The 16,212-nt window shown below is 42.1% G+C and overlaps 3 protein-coding genes across 5 annotated transcripts in view; 1 reads left to right on the top strand and 2 right to left on the bottom strand.

Moving 5' to 3' along the window:
* Positions 1-842, bottom strand: part of lamc1 (laminin, gamma 1) — a 37,186-nt gene extending 36,344 nt beyond the window's left edge. Inside the window, exon 1 of the mRNA XM_062482531.1 lies at positions 151-842. Coding sequence (XP_062338515.1) covers positions 151-523 — 373 coding nt within the window. The 5' untranslated portion in view covers positions 524-842. The remainder of the gene's footprint in view (positions 1-150) is intronic.
* A 1,223-nt stretch (positions 843-2,065) lies between these two features.
* Positions 2,066-5,872, top strand: LOC134036331 (testicular spindle-associated protein SHCBP1L-like). Of its 2 annotated transcripts, none has more exons than XM_062481227.1 (10): positions 2,066-2,599; positions 2,768-2,917; positions 3,185-3,399; positions 3,540-3,629; positions 3,744-3,962; positions 4,053-4,155; positions 4,316-4,469; positions 4,632-4,882; positions 5,093-5,203; positions 5,354-5,872. In XM_062481227.1, the coding sequence occupies exons 1-10, from the start codon at positions 2,273-2,275 to the stop codon at positions 5,612-5,614; spliced, it is 1,881 nt and encodes a 626-aa protein (XP_062337211.1). In that variant the 5' UTR covers positions 2,066-2,272; the 3' UTR covers positions 5,615-5,872. The 2 variants fall into 2 exon arrangements, with proteins under 2 accessions (XP_062337211.1, XP_062337210.1); XM_062481226.1 differs by having other exon boundaries at positions 4,050-4,155.
* A 330-nt stretch (positions 5,873-6,202) lies between these two features.
* On the bottom strand, positions 6,203-15,624 carry dhx9 (DEAH (Asp-Glu-Ala-His) box helicase 9). Of its 2 annotated transcripts, none has more exons than XM_062481223.1 (28): positions 15,487-15,624; positions 14,899-15,028; positions 14,651-14,791; positions 14,420-14,534; positions 14,151-14,308; positions 13,701-13,849; positions 12,683-12,729; positions 12,437-12,573; positions 12,201-12,290; positions 11,634-11,798; positions 11,417-11,494; positions 11,115-11,306; positions 10,846-10,987; positions 10,666-10,748; positions 10,266-10,422; positions 10,052-10,146; positions 9,661-9,874; positions 9,387-9,481; positions 9,177-9,250; positions 8,884-9,036; positions 8,633-8,793; positions 8,334-8,445; positions 8,085-8,246; positions 7,761-7,888; positions 7,438-7,667; positions 7,169-7,284; positions 6,774-6,974; positions 6,203-6,522 (listed from the first exon to the last, which is right to left on the bottom strand). In XM_062481223.1, the coding sequence occupies exons 2-28, from the start codon at positions 15,007-15,009 to the stop codon at positions 6,237-6,239; spliced, it is 3,792 nt and encodes a 1,263-aa protein (XP_062337207.1). In that variant the 5' UTR covers positions 15,010-15,028; positions 15,487-15,624; the 3' UTR covers positions 6,203-6,236. The 2 variants fall into 2 exon arrangements, with proteins under 2 accessions (XP_062337207.1, XP_062337208.1); XM_062481224.1 differs by having other exon boundaries at positions 15,483-15,568.
* Between the last annotated feature and the right edge of the window lie 588 nt (positions 15,625-16,212).

Raw genomic sequence — 16,212 nt, 5'->3', positions numbered from 1 at the left:
TATGGCAGTTACCTAAAACATTGTAGCCTAGATATTATGTATGACTTGAGTCGAACGTTGCTAGTCTCTCATTATCCATGCTAAACAAAACATTGTGTGTAGCCCAAGACTCAAATGTTCCAAACATTGTGCGTGCAATAGGATACTTACCAAGATGAAGAGTTAAATTGATAGAGTTAGGGTACTGGATGCCCGCTAACATAGTTTGACTTTGCCACCAGGTGGTGTCATGTTGGTTGTTGTAATCGGTGAGATATACAGCGCTGTGGTGTTGACTACGATCCCGGGCATCGCAGATGTGGCACGACTTGGTGACCCCCGTAACCCCCGTTTGTACGCAGTACTCTTCGGGTGGAGATCCACAAGTATTGGTAGCAACTACAGTCACATTGAAAGCAGCATTGACAAACTCTGGCATGCATCGCTGAGGCCGACCCGAATCATCAGTGCATTCATCCATAGCACCGTGGCTGTATACAGCCAAACAAGTCAATGAGATTACAACTTTGAAAAACGACCGCATTTTGAGTTGGGCTATTCTCTTAGACAAAAGTGATCTTCAGCTAATGCTACACGTATCACCCCAACACCTTCAAACTTTCAACTTTGTGGTAACAAACCAGTTACCGCGTTCTTGGTGAAACAAATACAACCATACGGAAAACTAGTTCACTCGCTGCTCCTTTCCAAAAGCATTCGGTCAGTCCCAAAGTCTTCTCCTTTCTCTCACGCACCCCCTTTCTGTTTCGCAAACTTCCTCGGTTTCAGTGCTTTGTGTCCACCGCCATGGATAAACTTCAGAAGGAAAAGAACTATATCCGACTACACCCTAGCAGCTACTGCGCAAGTCAAAGTTTCCTACGTCGACTTCCGTACTAAGGTGCTTTGATGATCTGCCGACTGTGTAAAAACGGTAGTTTGTTAGGCCTACATGTGCACCACCCAGAATTGACACAGGCGGGCGCAATTCATATGCAGAGAAATCGGATAGGTATCAAAAAACTCTAGCTCACCATAACAAAAAAACAAAGTCAAAACGTCTGTGCACTTCTTTTGTAATTTAACTATTCAACTTTGTTATATTTGCAGATGATGATGACTTGAAGTATTTGTGTAATATGAAGCTTTGTTTTAGACTCAATATTAAATTAAGTTGAGAAAAATTGTAATAAGAGTGCCCCTCATGGGATATGTCATGGAGGAGGAAACACTGAATTTAGAGCAGATAATGTTCCTGTGTGCTGAAGGATCAAAGGGCAAGGTTAAATATACTCTGTGGGGCAGGAGTCTGGTATGGCCAAGAATAGAACGTGGATGTAGCTGGCTTAAAGTACTAAAACACTCCATATCATGCGTTTATAAGGTTTCGGAATTATTTGAAATAACTTAAATTTCCCAATGGTAAGCCAAATTTGACATGAAAGACACTAACTGGGATGATCAACTGCAAAAGTTGTAATTCGTTTTAAACTGAGTTTTCTTACATTTAAGGATTAAGGCAATTTCAATTGAAGTTTATTAGACTCTTTATTTAAACGAAAATGCGTTTTTCAATTGGCAATTCAATGTGCAAAGTGGCAATGCAATCCACAATTCAAATGGAAAAAGAAGTTGTCAAATTGCAATTCAATGTGCAAATGACAATGCAATCCACAATTAAGTTTGACTATTTTTGAATAAAATTTTGAATAAAGCTTATTACATTGCATATCACATTGACAAGGTTTTTTAGACTCTTTATTCAAACGGCAATGTAATTTTCAAAGGGCAATTTAATTGGCAAAGTGGCAATGCAAATCCACAATTCAGTTTGTATTAGGCTATTTTGAACACATCTTGTTTGATTGCATGCATCATTTCTTATCAATAAACTATAAAGAACTTGGTATGGCATTTAACCTCGTATTCATCTCCACCTAGATTTGACAAACTTTACACTGAAAAAGCAAAGCAGGAAAATACTCATAGACGTTAGAAAGTACGTTTTGTCAACAATGCTTCTCATTAAGTTTGTAACAGTAGGCTACTAGCCAGTCTTTTCAGTTCAGAGCGAGGCATTTCCTTTCCCGCCAATGAGAAAAAAGAAAAATCATGATCTAAGCTCGTGTTACAGATGACTTGAAAGTATTTGACTAAATCGGTTAAACCACATTAGCACTATGTATGTGTCACGCATTTAGCCACACATAGAAACGTTGATTCTGTAGGTAGCTCAGGCTAGAGAAATTATCTTCAAAGCGTTTATAATTTCATTCATGACATAGTCATTATAATGGCTACATCAGCTCAATGTGACCATTTCGATGAAGAAACCGACCTGAAAGTGACCGTTACTCCCCCCGAAGCTCCATCCAACGACAGTTTACAAGCGGAGGACCCTAGACTTGATCCCGACTCACCATCAACGTCTAATAGTGTCACTCCTCAAATTTTCAGGAGTAAAGTTAGAAGTAAACAAGAGTCCCTCAGTCCTAACAAAGAACCAGAAGATGTGGAGGAACATGCAAAACTCTTGCCACAAATCTTCATCTCCAATAAGACGTACACTTACGAGGACAGAGTCGACCTATTCTGCGATCAGATGATTGGCCAGTGTTCGGTAAATAAATAAAAATGCTAGCCAGCTAGCCTACATTTATTCATTTTAGCTAACAGGTAGCTATCCAGACTAGGTAGCTAGCAAGTCAATGAAATATGTAGAGCTAATTTAAATGTACTGATAGGTGGTAAGCTGACTAGCTACATCATGCTTATTTTCTCACATTAGGCAGAAGACGCAGATGAAGCCATCAGCCTTTACATTTTAAAGAAACTTGCCAGCAAAGTTTCTTGGACCGCAGTGTGGAAAACGGCTCCAGAACTCATATTAGAACACTGTGAAATTGGGGACCTACCTTTCGTTGGTGTGCTCATGCAGGTACTGTACAGAAACTGAGGACAAGCAGACATTTCTTTTCAGTTTAATGATCATTATGTCCATGTGTCACACCTTTTGTAAAAAGTTAAGCCGATAGCCAGGGGTCCATCAAGCGTTTGGTTAACAAACACATGAAAATTAGGCTACAATAGGGAATCGAAATTAGTTGAAAAACCTATTGCCTAATAGTAACTAGCAAATAGAGACGCCTGTATTGGTAAACATCTCAATTAACTACTAATCCACTAACCCGTGCATTCTTTTTAGGTTGAAGCCACTCCATTTGATGGAAAAAGCATCCCTCTGAGAGTTTCAGTTTCTGTGGCCGAGCCATTTTCCTCAAATATTGCTAACTTGCCAAGGGAACTAGTTGAAGATGTTTTGAGGGAACATGACTACTCTGTGCCGGTCTTGGATGTCTATCCTGTACAAGGGCTGGGGGCTGACGTTGACTGCATAGCAGAGGCTCTGGAACATGCTCGGTAAAAATGTCAATACATTTCATATTCGGTTCTCAGCATGAGTATGTTTAACACATTTAATACTTTCAATCTCTGAGTTTCCTTGAGACAAATGGTCTTCTAGACTGCATATTTGATTTCGACCTCTGTTTGATCTCTAGGTTTTTCTACGATTTCCTCTGGAGAGACTGGGATGACGAAGAGGAGGGTGATGATGATTATGCAGGGCTCATAGAAAAACGTATACAACTGTAAGGACTTTAAACATGTATTTGACATGTTATCATTACCATATAACACACACCCCCTTGCAATATCACTGTAAGTGCTGTAAAAGTAATTGAAATAATGTTGAATTTTGGTAGGTACTATGACATCCATGACGGAACCATTCCTGGTCCAATCAATGAGCGCTACCGAAAGACCTTGGAAGACTACCGGAGCAAACGGCTGGAGCTGACAAAGTTCCAGAGCAGTATTCAGGGGGAAACCCTACCAGGGGAGGCTGTGGAGTGCTGGAAGAAATACTATGAAATGTTGATGTTATGTGGGCTCCTAAAGTTCTGGGAAGATATGCGACTCAGGTGCTATTTCTTTTTCAGTTTCATAACAGAACATTGCTAAGACTTGGATGCAAACCTTGGTTGTATATGTTAAATCTCATTTCTCAGCAGCCAAGGACCTTTCTATCCGAGGATCTGCAAGCGCAGAAGGGGACAGAGGGCATCTGGAAGACCTGTGACACACATTGTGGCCCAAATGATGACAACAGATATGGTTGGTCTGCTAGCACAGATGTTAAGAATTTACATGACATAATTGTCAAGCGACAAGCAGAAATGTAATTGACTCTTTTTAACAGCTTTACACTGAAACAGAAGAAAATTCAGCTTAGCTTTCATTTGGACTTTCTTTCTCTTGCACCCCTACATCACAGTTTAAGAATTTCTCCTCAGACGCGTTGATCCAGCAGCACAACTGTCTGTCAGTAGCCTTGGAATCCTGCTACTCCGGAGACGTGGTGGTGGTGTTCCCTGGGGAGTATCAGTCCCATGCACTGGCATCCCTCACTGAGGACATAGTCATCAAAGGTAATACATGAAAACTACATTTGTATTTTAATATCCTAAATCAATATTATTTGAGTGAACTGCCCTTTCAAAATGTTTACTTTCATCATTTCTACTCTTTGCCATTTCTGGGTGAGAATGACTTAGTGATGTGAGAGCATCAATAGATTTGTTATCATGCAGGTGAAGGAGAGAGGCAGGAGGTGGCGTTCTTCTCAGGTCCGTCGCACAACAACTTTGTGGCCTCCAAAGCCGCAAAGGTGACCCTCTGTAACCTGACGCTGATGCAGCAGGGGACCTGTGATGGGATCGTGGTGGTGGAGGCAGGACAGATGACCCTGGAGAACTGCGTGTTGAAATGCGATGGCACAGGAGTGTGCGTCCTAACTGGCGCTTGTCTGATCATGAAGAACTGTGAAATATCAGGTGCCCAGGTAAAGGTTCAGCTGGGGAGATTTATTTGTAATAAACGTTTGTGTATTACAAATTAAGATTGGGTTATTTCCATAGGTTAGTCTGCATATAAACGTGATCATTTTATGTAACATTAATTGGAATTAATTGGAATCTGGTTTGTTGGACCAGGGAGACTTGTAACTGTGATTCATGTCAGGACTGACACATTTACTGCATGATGTTATCAGGGGCCAGGTGTGGAACTGTTCCCAGGGAGCGTTGCCGAGCTGCATGGGAACGAAATTCATCACTGCAGCAACCAGGCAGCCAAAGGCTCAATGGGTGCTATCAATCTCAAGGTATCTGACATCAGAACTATTCAATGGGATTTATTTTTGTTAGCGTTGCATTAGAGTACATGCTGTACATATATGTATCTAAACATAATATCTAAACTTCCCAAACCCAGGTATATTATAGTTATAGACTAATATGTTTTCTATGACCAGGTACTTCCTAAGCCCCAGCTAAAGATGTCTGACAACCACATCCATGACAATCATGGCTACGGGGTGTCCATCCTCGTGCCTGATCACCACTACCAAGCCAGTGAAGAGGGCCTTGAAAAGACTGCCAGTGGGGACCAACTTGAGTCGGACCATCTGTCCAAAGCCTTGCAGGAGCTCTGTCTGGAGATGAACACCAACAAATTTGAGTCCAATACAATGGGGAATATAGGCTTGCAGCGCAAGATGTGGGTCAGTTCTTAGAATGAGTCATTACATTCCTTCAGATGTACAGTACACCTCATTTGCATTTGAAGTGTTGTCTAATTGGATGTCTTGTGAAAGTACTTAAGCCAATGCAGTATATTTCTTAGTTAAATGAAGTGCTTATCAGTGCTTCTTATGCACTGATAACACATTTTAAGAAGGGTTCATTGAGAGCAATGGTTCAAGACTAGTTATGCTCTCATGCATTCAGTGTATGGTGTTTTTATATTGAGCATTTCAATAAAAAGTATTCAATCAAAATGTTAAATTCATTATACACACACATTTTCTTTTTTTGCTAATTTCTATATTTTTTGTTCTGTAGACATTTTGTTGAAAAATGGGACAAAACAAGGCTCACAACAATAAATGAGTGCCCCAAAACATTGACACATATCTCAAGAAGGGTTAAAAATAACATGACATCAACAAAAAATGTATTACAAGGGTAATACCCACATATTGGTCATCACAGGACCCAGGGACTGCGGTTAAACGTGTCGGCTAGCTAAAATCAGCACTTTTACTGAGTGCTGATTTTACTTTTTCCAAGTTTACCACATGGTAAACTTGTAAACCCTATAAGATCACAACAAAATGTACTATACATTGAGGTGTTCTAGTACCCACCCCTGTTTCCACCATAACCACCACCACCATAACCCCCTCCTCGATAACCGCCAGAACCACCACCACCATAACCCCCTCCTCGATAACCGCCAGAACCACCACCACCATAACCCCCTCCTCGATAACTGCCAGAACCACCACCTCTGTACCCACTACTTCCACCCCTATAACCCCCTCCTCGATAACCTCTGTCTCCTCCCCTGTAGCCTCCTCCTCCTTGATAACCACCTCCATCAAAACGACCCATCTTGGGAGGACGGGGGCCATCACCAAAACTAGAAAAAAGAAAAACAGAAAACTTATTTTAAAAGCATTTCTTAATTGCCATCAATGTACTTTTTTCTTTTACTCAAATCCTTTTATCCTGGGTGCTATGTATATAGCAAACACAAAAAGATGCTTAAAATCCATTATTGCCATCACAAATGATTTTTATCTAACTAAATCTTCCCTTTCTCAGTGAGCTGTGAAGACTGGTCACGTGTGGCGACCACTCGTGAAGATTAGGCAGGAGTCGCTTACTAACCGTTGGTTGTTGGCCATGAGGTTAAGCCCTGTCGCAGAAGGCTTGGAGATCTGACGGATGAGGTTGAGCAGCCGCTCATTGGTGGGGTCCAGCTGTCGGATATACTCTGGGTCCTTGGTTACTTCAACAACCAGGGCCTCCATAGCAGCCCTCAGAGCCGCAATGCTCCCCGCCACCTCATGAGGAACCTTTAGTTTGATCCTACAAAGACAAGTATTCATTGATTGATCTTTTTCCCTTTGCCTAGTCACAGAGAATAAATGATCTTGGCTACTAGTTATCTGCTTGACCTCGCCATGGTCATGCTGAAAGTTTAGGGCAAGATTAAAGCACTAAAGGTCAAATATGCAGTGAAAACTGTTAATTACAGTATGCACCGCTAGGAAGACGCTCACCAATCATCCAGTTCAACGATTTCCCCGTTTGATGTGATCTTCTTGGAGCCGAACAGGATCAACTGCAGAGGGCTGACTAGTGTCATTCCTTTGGCCGAAATGGCTCGAGTTCGGATCTGTGGGAAAACAGAACTGGAATTTAAATTGACCATTGACTCATTGGGAATGTTCTGCTTTTACAAGTCTTGACATGAAACGTAATGCAGTGCCCTTGCCAATTAATCTTTTTACAAATTGTTTAAATGAGACAAAAATCCAGATTTCCCCACCTTTTCGCTAAAGACAAAGAAGGGCGAGGGGTAGGTCATGTCATGGTTGCTAAAGGGACAGTTGACAGAGGACTTATGAATGAGGGCATTGCGCCCCTCGGTGGTGAGGATCTTTCTTTTTTCCTTGTGGTAGCAAACGTTGGGGTAGGAGCCAAACGTCAGCAGGGAGATGACCACGTCCAGGTTGTTGTCTGGTCCAACGTTGTTGAACATCTGGGTCATCAAACATTCTGCGCGTGAAATGGAAAAATGGCTTTGAAGGGAGGGGGGGTGGGATATTTAGGTTTGAATCCAAAGACAGAATAGCTGCGATCCGTTATTACCTTCAGGGAATCCAGAGTTGATGAGGATATCTTTCAGCTGTACCTTGGCCTCCCAGGTCATCCTCAGAGTAGACATGTTGAGCTTTTTGTGGTCACAGAATCTGGTTTCGGCGTCTTCTCCGCTCATTCTGAAATGCAAGGACAAGGGCCAGACATCAACACCTTAGCATACTGCAGTCACCATTTGGCAAAAGGTGGAATAATTTGGAAAGTTACATACAAGTGAAACGTAAATTTGCCTGCCTTATGTGTGCTAGTACTTCAATGAGGTGCAGCAGGGAAAAGAAATACTGTATTTGAAATATACATGTCCAATTGACCCACCTAACATCGTCCCAGGCCTGGAAGACTGACAGCAGTGCCACATGATCAGAGAACCTGGTGCCTGCGTAGTTGCGGTGCACAAAAGCCAATCGTTTGCCCTCGCTGATGAAAGGCTCTGGGAAACAAGTGGCAGCTGAGATGGTGCACACTGCATCTCCAACACTACAGAACCACAAGGGAAAGAAATAGCATTTAACATCAAAATATTTCATTTTTTCATATTAAATTTGTATAAGATTTCTCACTTACTTGAATATGCATCCCATTATCATCATCTTCCCAAGCCTTGGCTCAATGGGCAGCTTCGCTAAGATACGTCCGAGTGGTGTTAGCTCATCGTTTACGTCTAGAGCATCCAGTTCTTGAGGGAAGAATTACATCCACAAAGCCAGTTAAACTTAATCTTAAACCAATGTTATCTCAATTCAAAAGTTAGCAATGTTTAGGGGTAATGTTCTTAAGTCACCTGCAGTAACAGTGGAAGAATATACAGTAGTTTCAGAGGGGTTTAAGTATAACGTGTATTTTGATAGGGTAGAAGGATTTACCTCTCAGCGTGTGTTCGGCTTCGATGACAGCATCAAGAGGTGGGGGCTCGATGGCCTTGGACAGGAAGTGGCCGATAGCTCCCAGCCTCAGTAGCTTGATGCTAAGTGCCACCTCATGAAGAGGGGTGCGGAAGATCTCTGGGGTCATATGGGTTTCAAGTCTGAAGAAAGAAAGAAAAGGGGTCACAATTATCATCAATACATCACTAAACAGTGGAGCGGGAAGCAAGGAAGTCAAATTGGATGTGTACTTGTTAAAGCGTGCAAGACTACAGATGTGGAAGCAGAATCCAGCACGAACGCGTCCTGCCCGCCCCTTCCTCTGCTCCAGGTTGGTCTTGGACGCCCACACGGTGGCGTAGTTGGTCATGTTGTTGTGGGATGTAAACAGCTTCACTTTCTGCCTACATGGAGGAACAAATCATTACTTTAGTAGAAAGTTATTATTTTTGATCCATCTATATTTCACAATAAATATTTAGATTCATAATTATTCTTTTGAGGACTGAGACATTTGATAAGACATGAAATGAAGGCTACTTACTTGCAGGAGTCGATGACATATACAACATCGTTGATTGTGATACTGGTTTCGGCAATGTTGGTAGACAGGATCACCTGCAAAATGTCAAATGCGTTATCAAACAATTGCAATCATTAAAGCTGTATGCAATCATTAAATGAAAATCACCTACAAATTTAGCAACTACAAACTTCCTGTTTGTTTATTCCGGTGTGATGCTCTGAGACTGACCTTCCTGACATCATCAGGCACAGGCTCAAACACCCTGCGCTGCTCCTCTCTGGGGATCTGAGAGTGGAGGGGCAGAATCCTGTACCGCTGGTTCCCTGGAGAGAACAACCAAATACTGTGAAACAAGTCCCTGGAGAGACACCAATGTTAATATGTGCACAACTGACAGGAAACTACTTTTTATTTTTTACTTCTACTCTGGCTCTAAGGCAGGCTTAAGTCTTCGCTAACTACTTGAGAAAGATACCAACCCAATTCTGTCTTTAATACTCACTGAAGTGAGGGTTCATTTCCAGGTGTCTCTGCATGGAGAAGATGAGGTTCCAGCCAGGCAGGAAAACCAGCACAGCTCCAGCCACCTGCAGGGTCTCTATGTACTTGAGCAGGGCTTCCACAAGTTCAAACGGAGTCTCCTTCTCACTCATCAGGGCCATGGAGCGCTTGGTCTCAGGGGTGTATTCGGGCCCACAGATGACATTGCAGTTTGTCTGTAATAGATGGTGGACAAGACAAGGAATGGTTTGGCCGGACAGGATTTTTTTTTTTTTTTTACAGTGGATGTTCATCAGTACTCAAGATTGAAATACATTCAAATCTTATTTGTATAGCCGTTTTTACAAGCAATTCAGAGGGCTTCACAGATGCCTGAAAAGAAGACATCACACCTCATCCTCTCCACCTTCGTCATCCTTTTCTTTCTTCTTTCTATCCATGGGTGGAATGAATCTGGTCATCTGAATGCAATCTTCCAGAAAATACTCTGGGAAAAAAAAAGAATAAAACAGAACATCAATTTGAAAGTTTTGAAGCAGCCGCCAATTAGTATGGATGCAGTAAATGCGTTACTTTTGTTGTTGTTGTGTGAGACACAACTCTTACCTTGTACAGGGAATGTCCGTCCGAAGACCTCAATGACAGGGCAGTTCAAAAAGTATTCGCTGAACATGGTGGTGTCAATGGTGGCAGACATGAGGATTATCCGTACCTCTGGGTAGGCCTGGATCACGTCCCTCAGGACCACCATCAGGAAGTCAGTCTGGCAAGAACAGAACACACACTTTGAAATATGAAGACACCTGCTGAATGTCCCTTTATTCAATTTCCTTCTTTCACAGTTAAGTCTGTGCAAGTAAAAAAACAAAACGTTATAAGTGGATAAAATGCTGCTCTGTTAGCAAGAATCCAAGAAGTGGGTGGAACTCCTGCTCGAACCATATGTTCTATAAAAAGGTATATTAATAGTATATTGGTATATTAAAATCTGGCCACAGGAACTTACGTTGATGTCTCTCTCATGGATCTCATCAACAATCACATGGCTGATTCCTCGGATGCCTGCCTCTAGCTTACGAAGTAGCACACCTGAAAATGGAGGGAAAAGTTCAGGCACTTTTAGAAGACTTAAAAAGGGGGCCTGGCTATTATGACAGACTCTTATAATGGCTGGTGGGACACTTACCGACAGTACAGAAAAGAATACTAGCGTGTGGACGAGGAAGGATGGACTCAAAGCGGACGCTGTAGCCACAGCTGTTCCCCACGTCCTCCCCTCTCTCGTAAGACACGCGCTCAGCCACAGACACAGCACTGATGCGCCTCGGCTGAGGACAAAATAAGGCCACAATGTCCATTTTGTTTGGATTTGTGTGACAATGGCGAAGGAAGCATTTATCTGAAGTACATTTTCAAAGAGATGTCAATTGTTCTTTCTTGTTTTGTCGGTCGTACCTGAGTTACAACAATGTTACAGTTGGATGCCTGCTTGTTCTTGATGAACTGGTCCAGGATGTACTGGGGCACCTGGGTGGTCTTACCACAGCCGGTCGCCCCACGGATAATGACCACTGGGTTGCGCTCAATGACGGACAAAATTTCAGACTCAAACTTCTTCACTGGAAGGCCATCTCGCTCCGCAATGATCTGGAAAATTACATATTTAAATATATTAAAAAAAATATATTCAAAATATATATATATAAAAAAAGATAACATAATGGCTGATGACAGGAAGTGTTTCCACAACAGCATACCTTCTGTAGGTTGACATCTTGCTCCAGCTGCTCGGTCAGCTGATAGTGAAGGTCTGAGCTGATCTGCTCTGGTGTGCACTGGAAGGGAGAAGTGAGACATGTCAAGGGAAAGAGGGAGAATCAAATGTAACCAATCAGACCCCCGAAAAGGAAAGACAATAAAAGAAGAAGGAATAACCAGCTGTCGGTAAAGAAAACAAGACAGAGAGATACTCACAAATGCCAGCGGTCCTTCATCAATGTTGCTGCTGGTCCAGGGGTTCCAGTTAATCTGGGGGGGGGACCAGGGAACCACCCCTGCCGTACTCTGCCTCTGAGAAGGCTCAAACATAGCCATCTTCCCCTGGATTAGAGACACGGGTGGACTTGTGGAATCCTGAGGCTGAGGGAGATAAAGGAGACTTACTGTGTTTGACTTTGAAAAGTGGCACACAAATATAAACTCTCCGGCGTCTCCGCCCACTTCATTAGGTACGTCTACTCGACTACTCTGTAAGGCAAATATCTAATCAGCCAATCACATGGCAGCAACTCAATGCTTTTAGGAATGTCGACATGGTCAAGATGATCTGCTGTTCAAACTGAGCATCAGAATGGGGAAGAAATTTAATTAAAGTGACTTTGAACGTGGCATGCGTGATGCTATAATGTCAATATTGACCAAAATATCAGAAGAATGTTTCCAGCACCTTGTTGAATCTATGCCATGAAGAATTAGGCAGTTCTGAAGGCAAATGTCAGTGTAAATATTTTTTTATGAATTGTTCTATACTGGGGTACTTACTGCTGGAGGAATTTCAACACCCATGTCTTGGACCAAGCTCTGCAACTGATTCTGCAAATCGTCCTGAACATTAACCTCAATGGCCTCCAACTGCGGAGAAACAAGTCAAGCAATGAAGAACTGGAATTATATCAATGACATCCACCAAATTCTCATTTCAAACCATGTTGTCGACCTTTAGACAGAAGTGAGTCCATGCATCAGCATTTACACAAATATTTATATTATTAACTTACAGTTTCTCCCTCTTTTTTCTTTGCTATCCCACTGTAGGTCTCAATCACACCCAGATGGTACAGCTGGCGGACAATCGATAGGGCACAGGACTGGGCCGCAAGTTTCTTATTTGAACCATGCTCTCGAGCTATGACTTCTAAAGGACAAAAAGGATCTTGTTTACATGTCAATTTAAAAGTTGAATTTGAAATGCCACTATGTTTAATAGCAATGAGAATATAGACCAACATGTCTCTAGTACTTACTTCTACCCAGCTGCCTCACAAACAACTGCATCTCTGCTATAAAGCTCCTGGATAGAGAGAAAATAAGACAGACCATCTACCCAAGTTCACTGTAGAATGTCTGGGGAAAGACTTAAAGTGTTTGATTGATAATTGGACCAACTGACCTCTTCACTAAGCAGCCTACAGAGCACTCTGACGACAAACCCCATGGATACCCATATGTTTTTCAGTCAGACTTTTAAACAAGAATCAAGACTTTCACCTCTGGTCCATAGACAGCCTCAGTCCTACAGTGGAACAGTGACACCAAAAATCACAACCAGGAAATCCTTTGCTACCATGCGACAACTTTAGTGCATCCTAAACGATGTCGCATGTCTCGACAAGTAGGGTTGGGATCTCTGGCGTCACCGTTGTCCACGTCGTTTACTCTTAAGAACACTTCAGCTCAGTTTGAATGGGATCAGTGTTGTCTTTGTGAGGCACTGTTTCAGTAACAACTCACAAAAACAAAACAGAAAGGTTCTCTCTTGAGATCACTCTGGTGTTTCCAGCACACCCTAGGGGTCTCATGTCTCATCTCTGTAGCATTCCTCTGTGCCCATTTTGCCTCTGAACCATGGGAGGCTGTGCTTTTAGCTGCTCTGCACCCAGGCTCTGGAACGCACCTCCCTCCCCAAACAGATCTATTCCGAACTGCCGATAACCTTTAGACTGTTTTCTATCCTTCCCAGTGCATTTGTTAAATCCGTCCACTGATTTTAGATTTATTTTTAACCTCCACTGTTTTTAATTCACCTATATAGGCCCATTTTAGGTAAGAGGTCCATGACAAGGTCCAAGGCGTCCCCCAAATGAAATGTATTATTATTATTTAGTAGTCCATTATTATAGTAGCAGTCCAGAAGAAAAACATACAGGCCCCACATCTAGGTGTGTATATGATTGCCATAAATATCTTTTAGGATTATATGAATAAATAATTGAATACTAGGTGTGGTCCAGGGGATATTGCATTCCCTGCATCTATCCTGACCTGTTGTGGTCAGGCCCCACTTGGGTATATTTGTAATCAGTTTGGTTCTTCTCCTTCTGAAAGAACTGGTTCAGACGGGCCTTGGCGTTCTCAAGGGTCCAGTTTCCATGGAGACCCGCGTTCAGATCAACCTCCTCAGACTCCAAAGTCTAGTTGGAACAAAAACACAGTGATTTAATTCCTGGATCTAGTTGACTCTTTAGTACAACTTACACATTTACCAGGCCAATAAATATGAATAAATATCCCTGGTGATGGATATATTCTGTCAATGCTTCACTTACCCAGTGAAAACTAACACAAATTACTGATGCTAGTGCAGTGTTCATTGGTCGTAAACGGTAGTGCAGTGCAATGAGAGTATAGAACTTGCACTTTAGTCAGTGATGTGTCACCATGAGCATTGATCCCATTTTCAATGGAGATGGACATTGGAGTTGGAGGCCTTACCGCCTGTGCTTCCATCTCATCTCTTTTAGAGTAGTACTCCTTCAGGTTGGCTCCACGGTCCCACGGAGCCCCTCCGCCTCCACCACCACACTGGGTATGTTCTCCACCTCCAGAGTATCCCAAACCAGTCACGCCAGGGACTGGTCCTGAGTGATTTGCTAACACACAGATATAGTTTTACAACAGAACCATGAGTCTCACATATCTCACATTTTCTAAACTACTACCACTAATTGTCCAAAAATGTTTAAGAAGGTTATCCATCCTACCTTGCTCAGTTTTCACCACCAGATGAGGTGGTAAAGGTCCACTGGGAGGAAGACTTCCAAAGCTATCAGCACCAGCTCCACCACCATCCGGCACACTGTAGTCAGGAACGCTTGCCTATGGTAAGAGGAAAACCCAATGAAAACACTTAAATAAAAAAAGTTGGTCTCTTTAGCCAAAAGGTCAATAACTTTGTGATATCATAATTTTGTAGATAAAAACGGTTTTCTAACCCCCAGTGCTGGGACCTCTGCACCATTCATTTCACCAACTCGGACAAGGTAGTTGACAAAGTCTCTGGCAGCATTGGATTGGGCATCCTTTTTATTGCTGGAATTGCCCATTCCAGTGTAACTAAAGCCATCAACACGGACCTGAGAAATGGGAGGTAATTTATTAAATCAATTGACATGCAAATGAAATAGCGATACGATTCTCCAGTTGCAGTTATAGAGTTATGCATTAATCAAAGACGACTCACTTCACACAAAAACTTCTGCCTGTTTTTGTTTCCAGCTGCTTTAACTTCATAGTCAGGAGTTACTTTCTTCTTACCACACCAGGCATAAAGGAAGTTTTTTATATCCGCCATTGTGGATTAATATGACCCCCTGTGGAAAGATTTTTTTTAGAAGTGAACCCAAATATCGAGACTTCATTGGCCATGTTGTTCTAAGCGCCTATAAAAAGGTCGCATATGTAGTGTTTAGCTACCAACAGCTAAAACGGTTAGCTACATAAAAGCTTTGCGACAGAATAACAGACACCAAACAGGTCATGCTATTTCCGAACTGAAAAACATTGCAAGCCCCAATTCCTGCTTTACAAACATGTCTGAAAAAGTAGTTTGGCCAGCAAGGAACATTCAGCAGGCTGACCAGCTTGATTAACGGCACGCGAACGTTTAGTTAGATAGCTAGCCTTTAGCGACCAGGATGGCAATGACAGCTAACCCTGGTTAGCTTGCTTGTCGCATCTCGTGCGCAAAATCTTAAGCTAGCAATAAAAATAACATAATGGAAACCAAAAACGAAACCAAACTGATGCTCAATTCACATAACCTACTCACTCCTGGTCCACAAAGGCTTGGAAATCAACCAGTCAGATGTGTATTGTTAACAGGATCGTGAACCAGTGTGTTTAGTGGTGTGGATAGACCATAGACCCAGTGGCTATCTAGCTCTAGCTATATCCACTTCCGGTGTTGTGCCCTCAGATATACCCCCACCTGGAAAAGCACCACCTCGCGGCAGCGCACTACCTACTACTTCAGCACATTTCGATGGTTTTATGGAAAGTTAGGCATTTCTGGACAAGACACAATCCTTCCCTGAAATGCACCCCCCATGTAATTTATGTTCTATATCCCAGCGTCAAATGATTCTCACTGTACATTAAACGGACTAGTATGAGTAACCAGAGTGATCCCAAAGTCAGTGTAGTACTAAAATCATCCTGTTTTTCTAGCTTTGAAGGCTGTCAAGATTGTACTTTTTATATACCAAATCTTTTTCCTACTTTCAGCTAATGATGTCTATTTGCTTAAATCATTATCCTAACTATTTAAGTCTATGACAGCACAAGGGAATGTACATAGACTACCCATCTGTGGACAAACCTAAAACAAAACCAATTACAATATGGCAATCAAATCTAACTATACTTTATTTATGTATCATTCATGTTACATACATAGTATGTAGATGCCACATTCAACAAGAGCAGCATTATACACTATCCATGTTTTACAGTTCTTACATATTCATCCATTGGTAATGAGCTTGTACTAATTTGA

This window comes from Osmerus eperlanus, chromosome 16, assembly GCF_963692335.1.
Source record: "Osmerus eperlanus chromosome 16, fOsmEpe2.1, whole genome shotgun sequence".
Taxonomy (NCBI): Eukaryota; Metazoa; Chordata; class Actinopteri; order Osmeriformes; family Osmeridae; genus Osmerus; species Osmerus eperlanus.
The sequence above is the reverse complement of the archived record's forward strand: the minus strand, read 5'-3'. Positions and strand labels throughout refer to the sequence as shown.